General features: G+C 40.8%; 1 protein-coding gene across 2 annotated transcripts; it reads right to left on the bottom strand.

The window, feature by feature from the left end:
- Nucleotides 1-1045: 1045 nt before the first annotated feature.
- Nucleotides 1046-26241, bottom strand: col21a1 (collagen, type XXI, alpha 1). Of its 2 annotated transcripts, XM_041947286.1 has the most exons (29): nt 26105-26241; nt 20863-20990; nt 20114-20674; nt 19771-19936; nt 19462-19690; nt 18253-18423; nt 16577-16654; nt 15449-15532; nt 14189-14251; nt 13735-13788; nt 13590-13643; nt 13426-13479; nt 9410-9463; nt 9263-9316; nt 9116-9169; nt 8682-8735; nt 6966-7010; nt 6812-6865; nt 6671-6724; nt 5605-5658; nt 5345-5416; nt 4757-4792; nt 4097-4141; nt 3278-3310; nt 3041-3187; nt 2860-2914; nt 2582-2773; nt 2424-2501; nt 1046-2130 (listed from the first exon to the last, which is right to left on the bottom strand). In XM_041947286.1, exons 2-29 carry the CDS (start codon nt 20957-20959, stop codon nt 1943-1945), a joined length of 2880 nt encoding a protein of 959 aa, XP_041803220.1. In that variant the 5' UTR covers nt 20960-20990; nt 26105-26241; the 3' UTR covers nt 1046-1942. The 2 variants fall into 2 exon arrangements, 1 of the variants encoding a protein (XP_041803220.1); XR_006007210.1 differs by lacking the exons at nt 1046-2130; nt 2424-2501 and having other exon boundaries at nt 2690-2773; nt 3041-3183.

Genomic DNA, 26241 nt, shown 5'->3' with positions numbered 1-26241 from the left:
GTCCATCCCACACTCAACTTTTTGTTTTTGCATCCACTTCCAGCGGCCGCAGTAAAACTCCAGCCCGGTCCCATGATGAATGTGGCGGCTCGGGAGTGTAAAAGGAGACACTTGAAATCCGAGAGGCCGTCTTAACGAGTGAAAGACTAATGACAGAGGCTTTTAATCACCTCAACTTATTGAAGTCCGCGTGTTTATAGGACAGGAGTCCAGCTGCATTCAGCACCGACGACAAGGATCCAGTTTTTAGAGAAGGGCTTAAAGAAAATGACTTTATTAAACACACCGGCGAACAAGCGGGCCAGCTTGTCATGTGCCGCACCTAAGATAACACTACAGCACATACATCCTATGTGGGAGCAGGGGCGAGAAATAACACAAACTACTGCAGGTCTGTATAGCCTGCAATGATTTCCATCTTCATAATTATAAAAGCTGACTTTGAGTATTGACAATTTGATTTAGAACAAAGAGCTTTAAAGCAGAAAGCCTCGCTCTCAGAGGAGCATCAGGTAAACAATATAGGTTGAAGCGAGTTGGCGGGGATAATTAAAAACATGAATAGTCAGAGTTTTCCATGTGATGTTGTGGCTGCTGTCCAAAGCGAAAAAGGAAGCTCACTCTAAAAGCAAGTAACTCCTGGACCTGCTGGGATGTTACCACAGAGCGCCATCTAGTGTACAAAGCGGCAACACTGCAAATGCTACTACTTCTGAAGTATCTCTTAGACACACACACACACACACACACACACACACACACACACACACACACACCGCCTACAGAGGCTTTCTAGCCGGAGATGCACTTGTGTCCAAGTCCAAGTTTCCTAGTGCTGCGTCCTCAGAGGAAGACCCAGGTGATGATCTCTTTTTGTGTTTCCATGGCCATCACTGCTCATCCTTCCTGATTCGAAAACAAACACACACACACACACCACACCCCAAAAAGCCAAACATTTTGCAGGAGAATGATGAGATCAATGATGTGATGGAGTCCTGACATAAACCTGAAACTTGAAAGCACAGAGCAAGCTGCGTTCACAAGTCATTAAGATATTTTAATTCTAGTAAAAAAAGAATGATTCATACAAAAGTCACCTTAACACAAAATAATAAAATTACACAAGCTGTTTACGACATCTCACTGCTGAAATACACAGTTATGACTTTTATAAATAACAATAAAATACCTGCTACAGTAATGAAAGGTAAGCCTCAGGGACATAATTACTTCCTAATTGGAACAAAATAACATGAGAATGAATGAATGGGTACTGTGATGGAGGGAGTATAAATTTTTCTTGGGTGGTACACAATATTAGCTGTTGTAAATGGTTTTCATAGAGTTAAGTGCTTAACAGTCAAACTGAAGGCTTTAGGAACACAGGCTTACAGCAGCTCATAATCAGCTACAGGAAATCAAACTCACAGTCTTGTGCTGAAACATGCCAATTTCAGACATCGTTTATGGTGAAATAATTCACTGAACATGGAATTAATGTTTTTCGTCAACGGAACATGTAGCACCCAACCAATGTGCAGTGAAAATTTAAAGAGCGACATGCAATGAAGCAACACCAGGGGGCAATACTAGAAACTGTACCGGCCACAGTGACCAGAGGGAGATCCGGACATACATGATGTACATGAGCTAAAGGCGCTCAGATGAGAAGCATTAAATGGAGCCAATTTATAATTCTCTCAACACCATTAAAACCTCAAAACACTTTCAAAGACATGTGAATAATAATACAAAATACCAATGCAGAAAACGTGATGGCATCTAGTTCTGTTGACTGTCTGAGATCACATAAAAGGTGTTAGAGGAGGTCTGATTTGTTTCCACGACAGAGAGAAACTGTAAAGATGAGATCTTCCTGAGAAAGGCTGTTTGTTCCACATCAGCTCCAGACTGGTGCCTGCAGTGACGCTGCGTTACGTCAATAGTTTGGCCCTTTGCTGTAAGGATCCCGCCTCATCATGCTACCATAGCACATGGATGGATCACACACCCCAGGCTGTCCAGGGATGCCAGGATTACCACTTTTACCCTCTGATCCATGTAGACCAGGGGGTCCAGGCTTACCTGGAGGACCTGGCTTACCGTACCCCTGGGGACCCATTGGACCTGTGGAGATAAAAATACTAAGCCATGATCGGTTCAAAGGAATGGTACACAGGTGTAACGGGTGAGAGACAGCCACTTTTTAGTAGCATCAAAGCATCTTTTTTTTCCAATATGTTCATACACTGAGGCTCTCTTATGCCGTTATTATTTCATCTACAAAAACAGATGCTGTACATATCTTTTTTTTAGTTTCCATGCAGGAAAATACTAAGGTACCCCTGCAAATTAGCTTCCATGTGGCTTTGAATGAACTGAATGATTAGTGAAACTAAATAATCAGATGCATTATTCACCTGGAGGGCCAGGTGGCCCTTGGTCTCCAATGATGTTTCGACCAGGGCTCCCCTTCTCACCATCGAAACCTGGTTCTCCTACAAACACAAGTGTACTCACTTGATCATCCTGTAAAACAGATTTAACAATATACCGTTGACTCCAACACTGGTTTTACCTTTCAGCCCATTAATACCAGGGTGCCCTGGTCGACCAGGGTGGCCCAGCTGTCCCCTGGGGCCTGTAAGTCCAGGAAGACCCCTGAGTCCCTGGGATCCAGTTGGACCTGGAGGACCGGGAGATCCAGGCCGGCTATGACATCTAGTACAGCTGCTCTGCTGGTTGCCCAGCAACAACAAAGGCAGCTCAGCTAGGGTGATTGACAATGAAAAGATTTTAAATGTGTGTTGAAACCACACAGAAACACATCATCAGTCTGTCTGTAATGTTACTCACACTGAAGAATCTCTCTGCAGATTTGTCGAATGTGATTATCCGACATTTCACTGGCCTGGAATAAAAAGTGATGGATCATTTGGATTTTCAGTGACATTATGTGAGTCACTATCAGATATAACACTATAATAAAAGCCATTATCAACACTAAAGTTGTTAGCACAATGTGTAGCACACATACAGATCTTCCTTCAGGTCCAGGTGGGCCAGGTAGACCTCTGTCCCCTATCAGTCCTCGGGGGCCAGGTGGGCCTGACAGACCCGACTGTCCAGGTTGTCCCACTTGACCTTTTTCACCTCTCTGCCCCAGATCCCCTGTTGTCCCTTTCTGGCAAAAATACCACCCCAGTGTCAGCAACACACACACTAATTCATGCGGTTTGGAGGTACAGTGATTAATGCATTCATCTTAACATACCTCTCCTTTTGGTCCCATTGGACCGGTGGAGCCCTGTCAACAACAGGCACAATAAGTCATTAAACTCGAAAGTAGTCAGACAGCACATAAGTATAATAAGGCAGCATGATCCTCAAAATGTGTTATTTTGAAATGATAGGAAATTATCTTCTAGATCTGCAGCAAAATGCACAACAATAGACAATATTGACAATTTTTGGGGAAAACCCAAATCTCAGAAATAGGATTTAACATCGATGATAATTTGAAGCAAGTCAGGCTAATGAGCACTGAGTGGGGATCACTCTGTTGTAGCACCACCTGTAGGCCAAATAACAGATTTTGTAGTGTCACTCTGATGTATTCATGTGTCAAGTAAATTTGGGTACATGTGTCAGGAATTATGGTAATATATGTCAAATAGTCCTTCAAGAACTTGACTGCAAGTTATAATAAAAGGGCCATCATTACAGGGTCATACAAATAAGTTATGTACCAAAAAAGAATACAGAGTGGTGAACAAGAAATGTTGAGCAAAAAAAGTTAAAAATGGCAAAAATGTCACTGTACATGAAAGGCCTACAGATTTGATATGCACTTCAAAAAAAAAATCCATGAAAAAATCATTTTGCTGTTCAGCCTCATGGTTCAGGAGTTATAAATGAAGATTTAAAGTGATTAATAAATGGCCACATGATGGCGCTATATACATTAAAAACTATTTTTGAGCTATCCTGGTTTGTAAAAAAAAAGGCCACCTTGAGGGAAGTCATTCATATATTGTATATTGTACTGTGCAGGTTTAGCTTAGTTTGCACAACATAAAAGACAGTCACTCACCTGTCCACCTGGTCGACCATGCTCTCCCTTTTCACCTTTCATTCCCTGGTGAGAAAATCATCAGATTCTTGTCATGACAGTATAAGAAACCAGTGTTTAAAGCACCTGCCCAGACTGCTTGTGCAGCAAATGCTACTGGTGATATTACTGCGATTAAAACGTCCATTCAAGCATGATGATTGATGCATATTTGTAGCAGTGTTTATGGGTGCTAATGTGATTTAAATGCAACACATTAACACCAATTAGATTTGATTACATAGCTGTGATTACACTCCCTTGCTGCGTTCTAGAGTCGATTTTGTATTCATGAAATGAAATTGATTCGGCTCAGCGTAACGAAGAAAAACAGGCTGGAAATCAGTAGAACTTCCAAGAGAAAAAAAAGTAGCTGACACATGATTTCAGCAGAAAATGAGCTGATACATCTCAAGGCGTTTATCCTGAGATAATACAGTTCTGAGCTTTGTATTGTAAATGGATCAAGGACAATATATTCCTCCAATAATAGAAGCATGCTTATCAGCCAATGGCGATGAATTACTCTGGTGTTCCTTGCTGGTGTTGTGCTCTCCAGCTCTTGGACTTAGTTATTATTTCAGATAAGCATCACAGTATGATGGGCATTGATGGCAGTGTCATTTTTTTCTCAGATCTTACCATCTCGCCTCTTTCACCTGGATTTCCTCTTTGCCCCTGATAAAAAAAAGACGCAGGTTATAACTGTACAGCATGTTTTGTGGCAGGAAAACACACACACGTTCCAAATGATTTACAGAAAAAATACATTGCCAGAATACATCTTTATACACTGAAGTTAAATAATCAACTGGCTTATTTAAGCATCTTTTGTGCAAAAGTCAAATATTATAAGACATGGTAATGAATTTGCTTACTGATTTCGATCTAAGTCTGTTGCTGATATGGAGGTTGAGTCATTATTACAACTGAGATTGGGTTAATCTTGATCAGTGCACAGCAACAAATTATCAATAGTCTTTATCATAAATCATAAACAGCCCACAAAAAGTTGGGACGCTGTGTGCCATCAATAAAACATAATGTGACATCTTGCTAATCCTTTTTGACATATACTCAATTGAAAACAGTGTTTAATGTTTTACCTCATCAGCTTGATTGATTTCTGGAAATATCTGCTTATTCTGAATTTGATGCAGCAACATGTTTCAAATGAGTTGAGAAAGGAGCAACAACAGACTTTACAAACAAACATTACAGTAGGAATACCTTGCTGCCCTTCAGACCTGGCATGCCCGGGTGCCCCGGCTGACCTGCTTGTCCCGGTTCTCCTGCACTCCCCTTTAATAATATTCAGTTTAACATTAATCATTAGAAAGAACAACACACTTTAATACTATACTGTAGGATACAAAACTTCCAGAACTACTTTGTTACATTGTGGATAAACACAGTATTACAGTATTATAAATCAGACATGAAGACACCTGGTTTATATAAGCTTTACGTTATATTTAATATAAACATACCGCAGGCCCAGGTGTTCCTTGTATACCCGGACGTCCAACTTCACCTTTACTCCCCTTGATTAAGAAATAGAATAGAACATGTCTTATGTGATAGAGAAAATACAATGAAATAACATCCAAATGACATCATATCACTGACTGGAATGCAACATACTTTCATGAGGTTTCGGTGTATTGCAGCTTAATTGTGCCTAGTCGTATGCTTTCCTTTCCAGTTGAGCAAGCCTCAGTAATTGCAGTCTGAAGTTCAGCCATAAAATCAAAGTATTGCCTGCCTGTCCATAAACTAGCTTTTCACTTGTGTGCCATTTACCAATACACATTGGCTTTTTAAAGGCAGATCAGCTAATGAAAAGTGATTAGGAGACAGAGCGTCCAGACCAGACGATCCCAGACTGCTTACATTTCCACTAAAATTCCACTGACGAAAGCAGCAGGGCCGGATCATCGCTTAATTTAGCACCGCCGGCGTGGCCAAGAGATCGTTACTTGTTCTAAATTGTATTTCAGAAAAACAGTGACCAAACAAAACACGCAGTGCTGCTGACCCAGCAGCTTTCTATGCATTTCAATCCCCTCTGTGGTTAGAAAGCTTCAAAGATTTAACCCTATCCACACTGACGTTGTACACTGCAGTGCTTTTTGTATAAGCTGGATGATGTAGGGCTTGGGACTGTCATGTCATGTAACATTAGGCCCTTCTGATCCGCTGTATTTGTCAGCAGCTGTCTAACTGTATGACATTGTGCTTGGACTAAACTGAAATCGTGACACGGCTCGGCCTGTGGCTTGTTGGTTGCTAATGCCAGCTTGTGCTGATTGATCTGCTGTATTGACTTTTCTGGGTCACAGTTTGAGCCAGTGTGCTCAAAGCCTCAGGGATGTGGAGGGGGATAAGCTTATATTTATTATTATATTTACTGCACATTTCATCCATTTAAAAACTGTATTAAATCTTTTTAATGACTGTTAGGAAGATTAAAGTCAGTCATTATTTCTGCTAGCATCGTTGTAGCCTTGCATCACTAACAATGCAGCTGTTTGTCTAACAGGGACTAAAGATTACCTTGGGTCCACTTGGTCCTTTTAAACCAGGTGCACCAGGTAAACCCATGTCACCCTACAAGAGAGAAAGAAATAGTTTTGCAAACAGTTCAGATCCAATTTCAACACTGGTTAATAAAAAGTCCAACAGCTGTTAACCTACAGGTGGTCCAGCGGATCCTTCGAAGCCCCTGGATCCAGGCAAACCAGGTTCCCCCTTAAATAAGAATCAAGTTAGTGAAATATTATCACAAAGATGGAATGATCTGTTTATTTTGCATTCACATTAAGAATTTGTTGCCAAGGCAGGATCTCACCTTTTGCCCATTCAGGCCTGCAATTCCTGGCAATCCAGGCATGCCCTGGGTGTGAGGAAACAGATTATACAGTATTACAAATCAATGTATTTAATAAAGCCAAAAAAGAAAAGGAAAACATGCCATATAATTGTATGTAATGTTTCTGTTGTTTATCCCATTCATGAGTAATATATCTAATATGTCTGTGCATTATATACTGCTGCAGGCTAACAACATGTCTTCATAAGCAGTGTTTCTGAGCTGACAGTAAAAAAAAAGAGGTTTCGGTTTATTTCCTTTCACAGTGGAATAATTACTTCATCATGTCAAAACAATTGTTGCCAATTGCTCCATAAAAGCAACTGATTGAACTGACATGGTGCTCCAAGAAATGTCTAACAAAATGCTACACTCTCCAGTTATGGTTGGGTTGTTGTAAACAGGAAAAGTAGAGAAACATGTTTTTGGAGCCTTTTGAGGCTAAATTCCAGCCAGTAATAATTTTGCAAACAAAGAATTTTTCATTTAATTTCTGTCTTTCCTTCCTCCGTGCAGTAGTAGAGCACTGTCTCGATCCTTTGGTGAATTGGATTTCGCGCGGTTAAGCTGTGCGCGCACCTTTTTTTTTGCTGATACATAAAAGCAATAATAAAAAATCTAGTTGAAATTCTAATTTCGCTCAGGAGAAAGATATAAAAACAGAAACACATTTAAAAATAAACGGTTTAATACATTGAAAGTTTTTGTGGTTCAACACATGCAGCAAAACTACCCTGGAAAGCCTCTTGAGTTTTTTTGTTTTAGTTATTTTTTTCTGAGATAAATGCTTGCAGATGGAGTGGTTGCCTCAGACTGAAGTTTGAGTAACATGTGTGCATCGTGAATAAATTAGACCGGCAGACAGAGAGACAGAAACATAGATCGAGCCACCCAGACTCAGCCTATAGGTAAAGAAATCCCCGTACTGGGGCCTACACGGAAGAGCTCACTTCATCTTGTTTTAACTTGAGGATGCACAGTAATAATCCTGTCTCCTTGGAGACCTCGCTAACTCCATTGTTCTGATGGGGGAAAATGGCGTACATCCTTGTGGAGCGACTGACTCATCCATTGCAGACCCGTCACAAACGTTTGGACAACACTTGGAATCATGATCAGCGGGGTGGCTGCCCAGTTGAAACACTTTCTTCCTAAAAGAGATTTGCCAGAGCCCCACAGCATTCCCCCTTACTTCCACTGGATTACAGCCTGAGCCTGCATGTTACATAACAGGGTTATCCTGGGATGAACTACAGGGGAAATACCCCTAATTTACTGGCTGTCAGGGGTGCTCTCTGTACTGCTGACAGTATGTTAACACACTGCAGTCTTACTACAGTAAAAATGTTACGCATGCAACTCTTTGTGATCCATTAAATCAGTTCTTGTACAGTATTTGCCTGTTCCGCCCGCTTGTGTTACTTACAGTATTATTTCATGTCAGCCAAAATTTGTCTGAGAAGAACTTTATAAACCGTAATGGAAAGAACCACGTACATAAAGTCCCCTCGTTTTGCTTAGAAGTTAAAATATTAACTCAGTATGGCAGCAGACTTCATATCTCAATCATGCATAATTTGCATCAAATCCTCAAGTTGTAGGAGTCCGAGTAAAGATGTAAGACAATAGCAACAGCTCAAACAACCTACAAATACCAAACATGTACAATGAGTAATGTCCGTGTTTACGACTCACAGGATGGCCTTCTCTTCCATCAACACCAGGAATGCCACTGGCACCAGCCTCTCCCTTTACACAGCGAAGAAACAAAAACATGATTCATGCACTTCATTTTCATCCAAACTCCTCGCGATGAGCTCTACATACACATCATTGTCTCGTACTTTTCACATGTCATGTTGGATTTATTAAATAGACATCAATCTCAAATGTGGAGAAAGCCTCTGATGTTTACAAAGGTTGTCAAATGGGTTTTGGAAAATAACAAGGGGGACACCAGTGCTGTATGACTACATTTCCATGGTTGCCAAACATCAACAACGCAACTTATGGGAAAAGCAAAGTCAGTTAAGAATGTGCACACTTATCCGGTCTTACGCCTCTGTTATTCCACTAATCCCTGAATGAGCTTTGTGACATGATCTTCTGTTCTGTCAAAACAAACAGACCTTTTGACCAGGTATCCCTGGAAATCCATCTTTTCCATCTCTTCCAGGTGCACCCTGAAATCAGAGAAGAGGATTTTATCATGATCATAATGGCACATACATAATAATCATGGCTTTGGACGTAATGCTAAATTGTTTTATACGTACAGGTTTTCCTGGATAACCCGGTGGCCCAGGAGGTCCCGTACTTCCTTTTTCTCCCTGGAAATATCATGCGAGCCAGTTAAACTTGTCATGTTTCTTGTGCAATGTTCAGTGACTGAGCTGTTTCTCGAGGATTGCCTGCACCCTTACCACTTGACCGGCTTTTCCTGGTAACCCTGTAATCCCTGGGGATCCACTCGAGCCCTGAGAAAAGTGAAAGGATTTAGAAATAATCATAAGATGTGATCTAAAAATAGTACCTGCTGTCCATAATCTAAGATGGCCTGGCTTATCTAAACTTCAGACAGTGATGAATCTGCTGCTCATTTGAAAGGATCGTCCATGTTTGTAGTACTGGCAGCTAAGGAAACACTTTAACAGGTCTTCGTTTGTCAGATCAGGAGGCATAAGTTCTACAGTGTGGGACAAGAGCACTTCGTAGACCCATTGTAAAATCAGCATGCTTAAAGATATGCAGTCAGTGTTTGACATCAGTCAGCACCGGTCTTGTTCTTCTGGGATAGACCGTGCATTTAGCAGCAAGCTGGAAGAAAACTAAAGAGAGTGACGTGTTTCACTGCGTCATTATGGCAAAATGCAGAAAAAGTGCACTGGTTGACCTAAAACTAGACGTTAATTATCTGTGTAATAGTGCCAAAACTCCAGGGAATAGTGCGTCACTGCATCTTCACATTTTCTGAATAAAAACAGCATTTGGAACAAAACAGGGACGTTACATCATTGATTATCTCAGATTTTGCATTCCATCATTCAAAAATATGTTAATCATTTCAAGAGGGAACAAATGACTAAGCAGTTTAAAACCAAATGACGTATTTATCACTGGCTGGATCAGAGACTTTAGTGGCTTCATTTGTAAAGAATATTTTGTATATAAAAAGGCACTGTGGTCAAATTGTTGATGGTTTCTTTCATTCAGACTGAGCTGGGTTCAGTATTCAGTTAACAAACAGGTCCCAGAAACAGGTGTTCATGTTCCACTGGTATCAAAACATATAAAAAAAATCTGTCTGGCTGTGGCCGTTGCTAGAGTTCTGTTTGGTAGTGGAAGTCCAGTCCAAAACAAACAAGCTATGGCAAAAAGGGTTTTAGTGGCTCACTGTTCCCTTGACTGGAAGTGCTGCAGCCGGGGCAGTAAAGCTACAATCAGGGAAGCCAACCAGCAGAGTTTGTGCTGTATTTGCCTTTGCAAATGCTATAGAGTATAGGGTTTGCACTGAATTTCAGTTTTTTTTACATTTGAAGCTTGACATTCAATAAATTTTGTCTTTTGGATGATCTAGAGTTACTGGGAATTGGTTAAAAGAAGTCAGAAACCACTGGAATCAAATTCTACAGACAGTATAATACTGATTATGTCGCCTGTAGTGTCGCCTTATCTGCAACTGTGCAGAAATACCAGGTTTAAACAGAATGAATAAACAGGCAGGTACAGCCCTAAGAGACATCCAGTGTGTGTGACAGCATGGAGCATAAAATAAGGACAGCTGCTTGGATAGATAGTGTGAGCTATGACTGATGTGTTTGCACATCTCAGGTGTGCGTGAAAGGCCGCTTTCAGCAGGCAGAGACGATAAGGAGCTTTGGCTAACAGGCGCCAAAGGCGGGCTGTGGGTTTCCTACCAGGAACACTGATTTCTGAACACTGAACTACAGAGATCAATAGCACGGATTGGCTGAACACATAATTAGCAATAAAATGTTCCTTGAAAGGAGATGAACGATTATGGTCATGAGCAACTATCTCGGACTGTGAATACACAAACACAGCTAATTTCTGGCTGACGGTCTTCCTTCCTCTCGTGTCCTGTTTCCGTTCTCTACATCCTATGCCAGGAAAATTAGACTACACCCATGGGTGGGCTTACAATGTGGGAACAATTTAGAAAGGTAGATGTAAACGTGTTTATATCCAAAGAAAATCTGATACTTCCACAAGATCAGGATTCCTTCCAACTTTGAGAGAAGCTTAAGTGGCTCCCTGCTGGTTGAAGACCTCCATCAGAGATTGTTCTGTGGTGCATGAATCTTTGGTACCTTGACCAAAGATTTAGGTTCTGATGGAAATAACTAAACACCGATGGGATGGATTGTCATAAACGTCATGTTCACCTCAGGATAGCCCTAGTGAACCCCTGACTTTGTACGAGCAATGATCAAGTCAAGTTTTTAATTTGTCTTGTACTATTTGGTTGATGTCCAAATACCTGCAAGCTCCAAAATGTCATTTTGTTAATGTATTTATTTTGATTTAATATGACCACGATGTGTATAAGTGATACTGACACTGTCAAGCGGTGTCTGTGTGTCATGCATTAGTGTCGAAATATTCTCAAATATATATGTTCTGAATTTAAATTGACTATAAACATATTTATTCTACAGGACTGTGGAGATTTTCCTATTTGTAGAACCTGAATCTGACCAGAGTTTGTCTGAACTTGCTCTTTAACATGTTTGGCAGCTGTCTTGCTTTGCCGTGTATGGAAAATCACTGGCAGTGCTACTTCTAGACGCTCATCTCATCATTCATGATGCCTCAGACCCTTACCGCTAATTAGACGTCTAATTATGGGATTTTAAAAGAGCACTTTGATAGACCAGTAAAAGCCTTCATCCTTCCATGTTTCATAACAGGAAATGGGATAAAAAGATAGAATAAATCTTCAGCAGTGCAGTCTCCCATTGCATCTTTGTGGTTTTATATGGCCCAATCCCAAAGCATTTGACCCTGATCGATGAAAGCTGAGAAGACAGTCCAAGCATCAGTAAAAGCCTAATTTGATGCATCCTGGACTTGTGAGTGAAACATATTAATGGGACAGATGATGCGGGAGGATTCACTCCAGGTGCACACATCTGTCTGCAGACAGCTGAGACAATTGTCAAAATGACATTATCTGCTTGGCTTATTCTCCACTTCAGCCAGCTGGCAGCGTCCCCCCCGTGGTCACACTGATTACAAAGTGGGATGATATGACAGAGGCGACGCAACCTAGAGAGTATGCATTACCTCACTGTACCTCAGAATAACACTTAACACGAAATTCCGATGAACATCAGGGCGATCAAGGCAATAAGAAACTGTCAAGCTCCTGCCCGAGGCTGCTGTGGTTGAGGTCTTTCTACAACCCACTGAGCACAAACTGCCAGACTGTCCCCCCTTCTGTGGATTATATAATCAGTTTGCTGCATGCACTATCCTTTGGACTGCTCATGGCAGCTGACACATTTCATCTACAGGTGCTTTCTCTTTGAGGCTTATACACTTTTGCCTTCATGCACATTATTATGTCTCATGAGAGCTGCCAGTATCACGCAGTATCAACGGCATCTATATTTTGTAGTCCGTGGGACCAAACAGCAGGAGATGCAGTCTTCTTGCTGAGGCATCGCTCACCATGGTTAGTGCATTGATTCCTTTACATCTTGACACATCAAAGACAGAGAGATTCTCCCCCTAGCTTTGAAGATGTTGAGCCGTCAGCTTTAATTTGATAGAAGAAGATTCATTCACATGACATTCACACTGATTCACATCTCTTCCTTGCATCTCTACCTCTGAGCTTGCTATAGTTGGGAGGATATGGAGCCAAGAAGTGATGCAAGTGAGGGAAAAAAAAAACAAGGCAAGAAAAGAAACAAGATACATCTCTGGAAAGCACAACACTTTGAGCTTTCTAAGGAAAGGGCAGAACAAAAGTCAGGAAATATGAACACATTTAAAAAGTCTCTGATGGCCTTCATGCTCTCTCTGCAAAGTGCTCTTGTCTTGCAGTATAGAAGTTGTATTTTTTACTCTCCCGGGGGATCTGGCTTTATATTCATAACATATGGTTTCTAGGGTGATTGATGCAGCGATGTTCAAACAGTTCACGATGTGTCTAGCAGGGATTTCCTGTTAATCCTACATTTGATCTCTCATAAAAGGAAGATTTACCTTGACAATTCAATATGTGTTTTGTCCTTTTTAACGATCACTTGTTGATTCTACGGAAATCCTTTTCTCTCAGCTTTGGTCAGTCAGTGCATTCAGCTATTTTACCCATGTCCCATGCATGAATTACATTTTAGATAACAACATCTGGATAGCGTATTATCGAGCAGAGATGCAGCCTCAATATTTGAATGATTAACATCACCACCTTCTCTCCTGCTTTTCCAGGCGATCCTGGTAAGCCAGGCATACCCCTCTCACCCTGAAAGAACAGATGTGTATTACAAAAGTGGCTTTTAGAGGTCAAAAATTAGTGCTGCAACACGATAATGAAACTGAGTGTGCTGCAAATGTGCTATTTGACCTTCCTACCGAAACACCAGGCCTCCCTTGCTCGCCTTTGTAACCATCTGGCCCACGTGGACCCTGACAGAAGCAACAAAAGAAACCAGTTTTAAACTTTGTGTTTTTGATTTTGAATTTAATGATCAGTTAAATGAGGTGAAATTGTCTTTACCTCTACCCCTGGAGAACCTGGCAGCCCTGGGCTTCCTCTAATGCCAGGGTTACCCTTCAAGTGAAAAAAAGACAAGAGATACACACATTTGGATAAACATCTGAATCAACTGTGTGCACGTTCTCTGAGTGATTCTAGATTGTGGGATGGATTCTTTCTCTGAGGTTTTGATCAAGCTCTATAACGTGTGGTTCACTTTTGGATGCTTTTCATCACACAAAATCACCACTGTGCTGCCACCAGTGGCATAACATGTTTGTTATTTACCCACTGGAAAAATAAGTGTGTGTGTTTTTTAACATTCTGAAGCAGACCTGACCACATCAAATTAACAAGCAGGAATTTTCATGACCTAATGGATACATTAACTCCACTGGTTTTTGGCATGCTGCTGTGACAGTGCCGCTGGTGTTTATGTTCTGTATGTTTGTATATTGAACTATGTAGTACTCACAGGCTTACCATCAGCACCAGCAGGTCCAGGCTGACCAGGTTTGCCAGTGTTTCCTTGCTCTCCCTAAAGAAAGTGAAATGAGATCATTTAATCCCATGAAGCTAAAACAAGTCGTTGGTTTGTCTTTGTCCATTGCACAACCTCAAAGCAGCACAAATTAATTCATTTAAAACATCTCTGGTAGCAGTGTGCTTTCCCATGCATGGAGTGTTGATTTAATTCATCTATAAACCACGCTGAACAAGCTGGGTTATCTAATGTAAGATGCTCTGGAGCACTATGTGGGGTTATAAGGAACATCTGCAAGCCAGCAATGGTCCCAGCATTTTGGATCTATTAGTAAATGTAGTAAAAGCATAGCAGTGATCTTATAAACACAAACATGCCTGAACCCATGTAGGTTTTATTAACAAAGAGTTTTGTTGCTAAGGTAATATCTCTCCAAGGTCCTTGTGTAAAGGCTTTTATGACCGGAGCTATTATTTGTTTGATGCCCTGTGATCAATAAAGACAGACGTAGGTTTCATTGCCTATTTTGGTCATTTTCCATTCGAACCAGTGTTTATCTGAGGCAGTGGTCTGGTTTGCTTTAAGCAAACAGTACAGACAGTACAGTACAGGATCTTACAGGGCTAACTATGACTTACTCACATGGCAGTTTGCCTAACTAGAGGAAAGAGACCATTCGGGGCGTCCATAATTTGTGAAACCTTTCAGCAGGTAACTCTATTTGGGAGATGAAAGTGCTAAAACCTCCCACACAGCACTGTTTGTGGCTTGAAGGAAATCTGTGTTTACAGGCTGTAATGACTGTAGTTGGATTTGACCTATTGGTAAAGTGCAACCTCATGTGCTTATCCCATCATTTTCCAACACAGAGATTTAGAGCATTTAGACATCAGCTGGGAATTCAGCACACATTTCCTCCAGGCAAAGCTGTAAGAAAGAGAAAGTTTGTGCTCTGTCTCCCAGCAGAAGCCATTCAGGCTCTGTCATCTCTGAGTTTACACATGAACCAAAACTATTGGAGATGTTTTTACTCTTATTTAATCTCAACAGGACACCACTGTTTATAGTAAATATTTGATATCTGAAGAGCTCTGTGCTACCATGAACAGACTATTCTCTGACATCTCACAGCATGTTGTGTGCTTGTAGGATGGTTTTCAGTGTGGCACAATGGTCTGTACTGTAAACAAAACAAAACAACGAAAAGGAAAAAGATGATATGGGAGGAAGCTTGTTTTTTTTATTACTGACCTTTGTTCCTGGAAGTCCAGGGGGTCCAGGGGGACAAACACAAGGTTCTTCAGTCAGTTCGGTGTAATCAGGACTGTTGGAGCACTGTTGGTAGATAAAAGACAAGACGCAATGATTAGTCGATTAATCAGTCGATTGACAGATAATCATTTTGAGTCATTTTTTCGGAAAACATGCCACAATTCTCTGGTTACTGATTCTCAAATGTGAATTTGTGCTGGTTTCCTTTATCTTCTACAATTGCAAGCCAAACATCTTTGAGGTTTTTCCACTGTTGGTTGGACAAAACAAGAAGATGAAGACATCATCTTGGACATCTTTCACCATTTTTTAACAGTTAGACATGGTTAGAAAGGGTTGTACATTTATTTTAAAATAAGCTCTTTTCATCACAGAAATGTACCGTCTCTCATTTTAAATCAGCAGGTTTCTGCTCAAACGTTCACTGTAAACTGGATATCTTTCTGTTTTTCAACCAAGCACCATGAGATTTTGCCAGAAAGGCGTCTGATGCTTCAAACATTCAAAAGGAAACTGACAACTGAACTTTGAGATTTCATTGCACACAAACCATTGAAAAGCACACACAGAGAGGAGAGAAGAGGTGGCATTTGGCAAGCACGTGTAATTTCAGGCTTCTTACCTTGTCTCTTTTGATATTTTTATCAGCAGCCTCACATTAGAAATAGTAATTTGATACTAGCTTTGTGATCATAGCAATTTCTAAGCCAACATAACAGTGGGACACTGCTTCACAAACACAGTTTGAGCCAGCAGACCGTAAAAAAACATACTGAGTGCAAAATGTTTGAAGCTGAGCCATGGGTCCTCCTCCAGCAAATTATTTTATACATAAACAGATGTGACTCCAGCTGAATATGCTGAGTTTACTCTTTCACCACACAATACAGCAATAGACTGTACAGATGAAATAAAAAGCAACTCCATGCCCTGCAGTCGACGGTGTGGAGTTAACTGATGGTGAAATTGCGCGGTGCATTTTAGAGCAGAAACAGATGTAGTTGGACAAGGTGAGAAGTAGGTGAGAAGAAGTCATCTTTGCAGCTCTCGGCCTAAGAAAAAAAAAAAAAAAAGCAAGAGCGGAGCCAAGCAGACTCTAGTACTTACAACTCCGGGTATTTCACATGCAGTCTCTCGGTTGTTCTGCTCAGGGTCACAGTAAATGCGAAGTTTCTGTATTTCGAACTAAAAAAAAGAAAAAATGAAAATGAAGAAAGTTAATAGCACAACGTCCACTGAACCACGTCCTAACAAGCTAACAAAACAAACAAATTGTAATATGGGAGTAATTTTGTCCAGTTTTATCAGTGCTTTGCCACTAATGAATTGAAATTGCTATTGTATAACTGTTAAAGGAAAGATAAGTACCCTCACTGAGTATTGAGCAGCTACATGTTGCCAGACCTCCCTCAGTGTTTGGAAGTGTTCTGCAGCAAAGTTACACTGTTCTTCCATTAATTTAGTATTTTGTTGATGTTGGTGGTAAAATGGCTCCAGAATGTCCCATAGACTGCTGCACTTCAGTTAACATGAGAGCGGAAAGATGATCCTCACATGTGATTTATATTATTTCCAGCCTCGTGAAGACTTCAGTACGACAGCATGATTGGGCGCGTAAATCAATCTAAAACAAGTTTTTATCTAGTTTTAAACATGATGAGAATCTGTCGTCATGCTGGATCATTCTTGCTAATGTAATGTTGTTTAAAACTGAATGTGGTCCATTCTGGTGTAGTTATAGAGGTCAAATTACGCAAATCAGTTTCCAAACACGAGCGTTTTTATGCAGAAACAATACGTAAGAACATTAACTTTGTTAGACCACTTCAAGCTACATGATCCTCATAACACTGGATCACAACACATCATAACATTCACTACCAAGCTGTGGTTCATGTTCATGTCCACAGCTGTAATGATGTGTCAACACACTGGCTGGTATGTAAAAGTCATGAATGAATTATGTCTTGGATTTTCAGCACAAACCCTATCCTGTTATTTCTTATGATACTTCATACTGTTAATACTTGTTAAATCTGTTTTTTTTCTTTATAGATATTATAATTGCACACAGCTAGCTGTTCTGTAGGGTTTTATTTTAAAATATGGTTGCCTTATTAGATTTTCATTCATTTTACATGTATTTTATTTCATTGACCATCATTATGGCCACAAATGCAACAAGGCCAAACATGCTTAATTGCTTACATATGTCTGAGGTATTTTAAAGAGTCAATTTGTGTTATTGTTTCATAATAAAAGGTGTTACATCATATTGACAATTAGAATAAAAAGGATGTATTGTGTAGAACGCAGTTATTCCTCTTTTCCATATCATTACCATTACATAAAATGTTATTTTATGTTTGCAGGGATGTATTTGCATCCATGTCCAAGAAACTGCACTCTATATAGCCTTCTGCAGAGCAAATTACAACACAGCACAATTATGATTTAGTACCAATACAGCATTTTTGGAGCAAAATGTGCCATTTGAGACAAATAAAACAACGATTAATGAGACCTTGTGGACAACAAGCCAAATTTTTGCCAACAATTTATTATCCACTGAGTTAAGCATGCCTCTTAGGAGGCAGCAATAAACTGTGCAGTTCTGTGTGATGCTGTTTAAAACATATATCAGTACTGAGTTTGCTCAACTACCCATTAAACACAACTGTTCCCTCTTTCTAGAGTCAAGCTGACGTACGATAGGATTATTTCTCTGGGAACCAAACAACAAGCTTTTATTAAAATAGGGTTGTTGATGTTCATTTACTTACTGGCACTGTCGTTTCCTTACTGACATATTTTCCAACTTGGGTTTTTCCATTGATGAAAATGCCGACAGGGGGCTCCAGGGATAGGGTTTCAATTACCAGGTCATCAATATATAGAGTAACATCCTCTTCAGTGACCAGCAGCCGCAGCTGGTGCCATTTCTCATCAAACAGCTTATTTTGTCATAGAAAAAGAACAGGAAGTGGTCATTAATACAATAGTACAAGCTGGCAGTGTGCTGATAGAGACATTAAAAAACCAACAATAAAATAGTGTGATCCCTGGAGAGAGTGTGTACAGTGCTGTAATTGTTGTTCAGAGCAGGAAGAAGGAGGAAATCAGCGAAATGGCTACCAGAGAATTTAGGATGTGTGCATGCCCACTTTGATTCTGAAGATTATTGTTGTATCATAGATAAGTATCTGTTACACAGCATCCAGTTCTCAGATTGTGACTCCATGTGACTTAGCGATGAGAGTTAAGATCACCTTAAAGGTAATACGTCAGACAAGTCTGCAGTTTCCTAGAGAAAAACTTTTATTTAAACATACTGCAGCTTTTAAATTAACTGCAGTGGAGACCGTCTTTTGTCTGTCAATCTAAAAGAGGTGAATTATGTGACAGTAATATTTCTTCAAGGGCAAAGACATAAACTAACAGTGGCCTCTACCTTTGTAAAGGCGACATAGTCCTCTGAAACTCAGCAGGCTTATACAGGCCGATGTGAGTGGGAACAGGAGGATTAGGGTTGATCAGTTACATAACATGTATTGTGTGCTTGAAAGAAAACACATATCAGGTGCATTGAAATAATGAACAGAAGAATACAGAAACTGATCTTAAAGGTTCAGTGTGTAGGATTTAGTGGGATCTATTGGCAGACAAAGAAAATAATCCGTTGTCATTAGGGTATAATCACCTGAACCTAGGAAACATGTTTTCTTTACCTTGGAATGAGCTCTTTATATCTAAAGAGGGAGTGGGTCCTCCATCGCAGAGTGAGCCATGTTGCACTGCCATGTTCTACAGGAGCCCAGAATGGACAAACCAAGCACTGGCTCTTTTCAGTGGCCACCACAGATTCGGTAATTAGCTGGTTGCAATCTGCACCCTTGCCAGTAGATGCCACTAAATCCTACACCCTGGTTCTTTAATGCGTAAAATCAGTGGGATGCCCTATTTCAAAGGAATATTACACAGTGTTGCTTTACCCTTGCTGTCTGCTGTGAAAATGTAACTGTTTGAGTTCCACTTGATGATTCGCTGGTTGTGGTGAACATGACGGTGCGGTCCAGTCCATTCAGAGTCACTGCCATCTGGGGTTTCCCGTCACGCGTCTGTACTCTCCACACGTCCCACTCCTCCATCGCCACTGATCCTTTATATCTCAGAGTGGCCACAAACACATATGATGGAGGCAGCCCATCAGGGAAGAGGGTCCTGGGTGTGCAAATGTAAAAGTCTGTCAGCCTGTGAAGATACAAGTGATGATGCAGAAGAAATAAAAGCACAGTGATTACCGTGTAGCTTCGCTCAAGTCGACACGGGATGTCACTTCATAGGCCTTAGAGCCGTAAAATGCCCCTTGTGTCTTCTTTGCTTTTTTAGCCAAATTTAGATGGAACAAAATGTCAAAACCCTTCTCATCGCGGGAATCTACAGGAATTCTCGCTGGACAAACAGTCTCTGCAACAGACAAACAGAGTGAAATAGACATAAACATAGTGACAAACAGAATAACAGGAGAATAATGAAGTAGTCAGAGGTGAAGAGATGCCAGTGATCTTGTCATAAAAGTAATATTTGACGTCATAATATTTGAGCAGGACACTTTTAGCATGACATTGATCAGCAGTTTCTCACCTTCGCACAGTTTCTGGCGTATGACCTGTATGATCCTGGAAATAGCTTTGTAGTCCTCAACAGAGAAGACGTAAGTTGAAAATGGCTTGTTTGCAATGTCCCTCAACTCGATCTCCTCTGTCTCTGACCCAACGCCAATTGCAAACAGAATCACTCCTTTTTTCCTTGCCGCCTCAGCTGCTTTCAAAACCTCATCTTGAGACTTCCCATCTGTGAGGACTACAGCAATTCTGGAAATGCCCGACGGGCCACGCTCAGAGAGGCCAAACAGTTTGTCTGTAGCAAACTTAATGGCTGTCCCTGTCCTTGTGTTTCCCCCCATGTACTCAATGGACTCCATCGCTTTGATGAGGTCCTTGTTAGAGGAGTACTTCCCCAGAGGTATCTCTAAAACCGGGTCATCGCTGTACTGGACGACTCCAACCTGGGTAAACTTCTGGCCGATGTTGAAGCTTGTTGTTATGTTGACAAGCCATCGCTTTACTATCTCAAAATTGACATCTTCGACACTCCATGAGCCGTCTAGAATAAAGACCAAATCACACGGTGCCGTCCTGCAACCTGAAGCAGACAGGAAATAAACAATCAGCAGGGTGAAATAACGGTTCTCCTTTGGTGGAATACATGAGATGAAATGTATTTACAGTACATGAAATCACCATTGCCAGTTGAATGCATTTGACAGTTTTTAATGTATGGACAACAAGCATAACAAAGTGTGAGAAAAATGAAGACAGAAGCACTCTTACTTCTTATGTCTTCATCTTGAGCTGCACTAAACAAATGGAGAAGCATGAAGCACAGGCATCTTAAGACACAATGCATGGATGTCGCTTTGTAACCCATTATGCAGCAGTACCAAGTTCCAATTGTGCACCTACAGGGAAAGGGAAAAACATGCTTTGTATGGCAGGGAAAAAGAAAAGGACAATGCAAGCATTTGTGACATGTGGTCCCTGTGTTATTCTTGCCTTGACAGAAGTTAATGTCTGATACTGTTGTTCATCATTAACTTGTTTCCAATACCGAGCAGTTTGGATGTCATTTATTCTGGCTTTAAGGTCAAGACCTTCAAGCACAAATCTCACTGTCCGCATTTTGACGCATCAGTAATTCTAAAAGCCGTTGGCTATGTTGCCAGGCTCCGCAAAATATGAGTTAATTCAAACAGTAAATGATTCGAGCATTGTATACACATGCGAATTAGCAGCATTTGTGCGTTGAGGTCATGTTGTCCCTCTGGATGATGCACCGAAGTTGTTAGATGAAGGTGAACTCCATACGCTTTGTATGAATGTGCATGACTCAAGCATGACAGCAGGAAATCCATGCATAAATTCACACTGTAAGCATTTGTCATGACTCATTTATTTTTGGTTTGGTTGTGTGACTCAGCAGTTTGTTCAATCGTATCCCGCTTGATGCATTTAATGTTGATCCATACGAATCAACAAATCATACAAAGAATTTGTATTTTACACCATTAATTGGGGTGTTCGTCAACTCAGTTGTGCATTTTGCAGAAGTCTGGTAATCACCAGGGTTGGCATTAGTACAGAGGAGTGTGCACATACCAGCTGACATGGTGCATTGCCCTTAGGTCAGGGCCCAAGTCAAGCACAGAATAGACAGGACAGTCCATTCATTGTTTGTGGTCATCGAAATCTTTCTATGGAAGATTTTGCCAAAATACTACAGAAAGATACTAAACAGTAAATCTGAGAAATGCATAAGATATGTATTTCTCTCAGAAAAATTACATTTTTTTTATTTTTGGCAGCTTTAAATTCCAAGTTAAATGCTATTAATTTAAAAGCACAGACATGATAGAAGAGCACATTCACTGAACATTAAAAATTATGTTGGGATCAGCCACACATAGGGCGTAATGGAACAATATTATTGTAATGTTATTCAGGACAAGTAATATTAAATAAACATTAAGGACAAAGGCCACATACAGGGCGCAGTGCTATGTTGAGGACCATTAAACAAGCAGCATTTCTCATTAGCCACCTACCCTGAATATGACACGGCTGAATGGCACTGGGGCTTACAAGTGCAAATCCCATCAGCCCATGTTTGCGTTTCCTAAGTTATATTCATTTCCTACCTCCCACTGCTGCTACAGACACTACAACCCACAAATCCACAATTCACTTGTTTGTACCACTAAGTTATACTGTGTGTTTCCAGTGCCTCCACCGCCTCAATACACCTAAGCATTTTCCTCTCAAGCCTCATCTACCACATCCTCACATGGCGCTGTCAGCTTTACTAAATAAACAATTCGCCGAACCTCCAACCACATCTACCCTTAAAGCAGTTCTCACTGTTTCCTGTGGGATTATCAGCTGTTTCCTCCAATCTGCTGCCATTTGCCAATCTCTGCCCACCCTTGGCCCAAATGCAACATGCCTGCCCAGAAAGGCTCCACTCCTACACTTTTCCTCCCTCATGGATAAAACCAATTGTAATACCTTCCTTCCCATCAGCAAATGAAGTATTTTTAGCCAGTTACTGTCACAGGCTGCAAAAGCACTTACAGTAGTTATGTCACCAGGTGTGTCTCTGCTAAAGTAAGATTATTTTACACCCTGGCGAGTTGGCAAGTCTGAACAAATGGGAAACTGACGTTTGGGGAAGATGTTAGCTAAACAGTTTGTACATTTGATTAATCTCTTTTGGTTTGCTTCCACACTTTTCAACTCCCTCCAGCTCTTCTTCTGTGTTTTCCTAATTCATCCACAGCGCCAGCTCTGCTGACACAGCCTCCCTTGGGCTGACGTTCTGCCCTACAACCATTCTTTACCTGACTGATTCACTCAATCTGTAATGATTTTGCTGTGCCCAGCCCTAAGGCTGCCCACTCTACACCTGCACAACAACATCCATGCTGCATGGCTGAGCGCTTCGGTTTTGAAATGCTTCCCTGCTTCTAGTGAATCCCAACAAGGTCTCACACTCAAGCAGGTGGTCAGGGTTTTCTTGATCTGGTGCCCCCATCAGTAGAACAAAAATACACTAGCAGTGCTTTTTCTTAATTTACCAACAAAAATAACTTGATTAAGGTTATGATTATGGTTTGTGGTTATGTTTTTTAGTGAAATGTCTCCAAATCTATGTGATGGATTGCCATGAAATGTGGCATGTTGTACCAAACCATGTATCCTAATGACTGTGATTCCCTGATTTTTCTTCCAGCGCCATTATGCGGTCAAAATTTTAGTTTGTCCAATACTTTGGTTTATGACCAAATCCCTGCAAAACTTATGATATTCCCATCATCCTCAGTTTCACGTTGTGTTTAATGCTAATGATTGTCAGATTTAATGCAGTTGTTAGCATGCAAATACACCAAACTTAGATAGTGAACATTGTAAACATTATACCTGCGAAGCATCAGCTTATTATTAACATTGTCACTGGGAGCATATTAGCATTGCATTTAACAAAAAATCCTGAGTGTAGACTTTTAGTGCTGTTAACATAACCATAAGAGCTATTTTAAGTCATTGGAACAAATGATCAAATCTGTTCCCATTAAAATCCCACTCAGATTTTAATGAAGCGATGTCAAGGCAAGTGCAACACATGACAAAATGCAGAGTTTGTCCTTTCACATCAATTAATGTCAAATACAAAACAATGGCATGTTACATATACTTGCTATTTACCTTATTTTGCAGGTTATAACAGGTGAAATATTATGGCATGTGCTGCAGACAACATGTAGCATTACAGTGGAGCACAATGATGGTTGCGTTCATGCTGATGGAATTAGAGATGAAATGGAATATAAAGAACCAGGTGAAACAATGAAAAGAGTCGTACTGTATTTTCATTTGGCGACAGCTCAAGAGTTGCATGAGAGCCAACAGCAGACATTTTATCATACGCTGTTTCTGTGGCTGCTCTGTCAAATTGTCTTTTACAACAGTTTCCAACACGTGAAAGACAGAAACTGCTGACATCCTAAAAGGAAACGGTTGCAAATGAAGACCAGATATGCTGCATCCAATATAAGAAGCAGGACTTGTGGAAGGAATTTGATAGGAAGGAACCGGTCGCACACCTTATTTAGAGCTGTTTCTGACTGCGACACGTGAAGGTCAATGAAGCAGTGGCTGGGATATAACCCTCGGCCTCCCGAACGCTTTTATTCCGGTGCAGCCAGAGAGGTCACACTCTTTAACATGACTGCATTTTTCCACCATGTAAACTCAGTAAAACAGCTGAGGGAGGCGTCAAGCAGCCGTAGTTGTGCAAGCCGTTTTCTTCAGAAATTTTTCCCCACCAGAGAGCTGGAGGACGTTGTCGGAAAACCCCCTCATTGGCAGGATCCAGCCAGGATGACTTTCCCCTCGACTGACTTTCCCCAAACTGAGTGTCTCTACACCTCTGCTCGAGCCACATGGAATTCATTTACACCATCAGACAGTGAAATTCCAACTGTGGACTGTGACCAAACACATGTAGTCATGATGAAGAGAAGCAGCCTTCATCCAGGAATAAAATATGCAACACTACACGTGCTATGCTGTGATGCTTGGAGCTGGAACGCATGCAGAGTAGCAGAATTAACAGGTGCACTACTCATGATGCAGGTTAATAGCCTCCAATGATCTCGGATGTTATTGGGGCAGCACAGACCCTTTGTACCTCCAGATTTCAGTAGTGATGATTGAACGGCAGAGCTGTAACACTGCTGTACGTAAGTACTGAACAAAACAAATACCTTCAAGCTGCAAATCTAACTACCACATGACACTGACTCTTCGTTGAGCCTGTTGTTTGTTGCAGACTTGATGAAATTTATGTGAGGCCTCATTTAGTAGCAGTTCAGTTCCAGCTGGATTTGCTGTTTGGAAGGTGCAGAACACATGACTTCTCACATTTCACCAGATAACATTTCACTTGTTCAGGGTGGGCGACACTGAGCGATCGCACAGATTTTCACTGCAGTATCAGACCACAGAAGTCATATTTCCCTTCAAATGTGACATTTTTCGTTTAGCAGAAGCAGCATAATACAATTTTCAAATTAATGAAACAAAAAATAAAACCTATTTTTCTATATGCCCGTAGTGCATGTAATGCAACTGCAGGCTTTAACTCAACTTGAACTGTTGCAGTTTTAGGTATCTGCTGTAAATTTGGCAAAAGGAAGTTGTTCCATTCCAGAAACAACAACTGCTGTTCAGCATGAACAGTTGCCAAGATCAGGGGGATTTATAGCTGCCAAATTCTTCAAGCAACAAGGGACAGCCAAGCCCTATCAGTTGTTCTCTGCAGAAATCTGTTCAACTAATCCAAACAGTTAAATAATGTCTTGTAAAACAGTAACTCATGCGGGTCACGCTTCAGCCAGCATGCCCATTTTCAGATTCGATTCTATTCTATTCTCGTCACAAGCATTACTGTTCTTCATATACATGCAATCCTCACATCTGTAAAAGCTGTACGAGTGCAATACATGCAGTGCTGTGTTGCACTATGCAGTGTGCTGCTCAGATTCAAGAAATATGAAAGAAATATTCTTGTTTTTACGAGAAGTGACAATTGCCAGGAAAAAATCCCGAGATGATTCCATTCATTCTTCGCATGACAGCAGCGCAAACAAGGGACTGATAACCGAGCCTAATGTCTTCAATATGTAACTGCAGCAGCACAGACTCAGGGACACTGAAGTAAATACTGTCATAGTGCTAGACTACTACTAATCTGAACATAAACACAACATACGGCACACTGAAAAAAAAGGAAATCCACTAAAATCAGCACAACAGGTTCACTTTAATGATCAAAAACGTAAATTCTAATAGTCTAAATTAGCTGATTACTGAGAAAATAAATATGACAGAAATATGACAGTTCCATCTTCATGCATGAAAACACACCTAAAACTTGTAACTGCAAAGTTTACCTCCTAAAAGTCTGATATATAATAAGTTCCCTCACAGAAATGACCCAAACTAAACTAAAAGTTACCTGTAAGCATCCGAGCCCTTGTGTGAATTCCTGTTAATCCTCTCATTGAGAGCCAGTGATCAATGCTGTTCACAGCTCTGGGTTTACAGACTCTGAAATTCAGGAGAAGAGCACATGTTTCTCTGCTGAATGAAAGC

This window comes from Chelmon rostratus, chromosome 11 (genome assembly GCF_017976325.1).
Source record: "Chelmon rostratus isolate fCheRos1 chromosome 11, fCheRos1.pri, whole genome shotgun sequence".
Lineage (NCBI taxonomy): Eukaryota > Metazoa > Chordata > Actinopteri > Chaetodontiformes > Chaetodontidae > Chelmon > Chelmon rostratus.
This window is presented reverse-complemented; position numbering and strand designations above follow the sequence as displayed.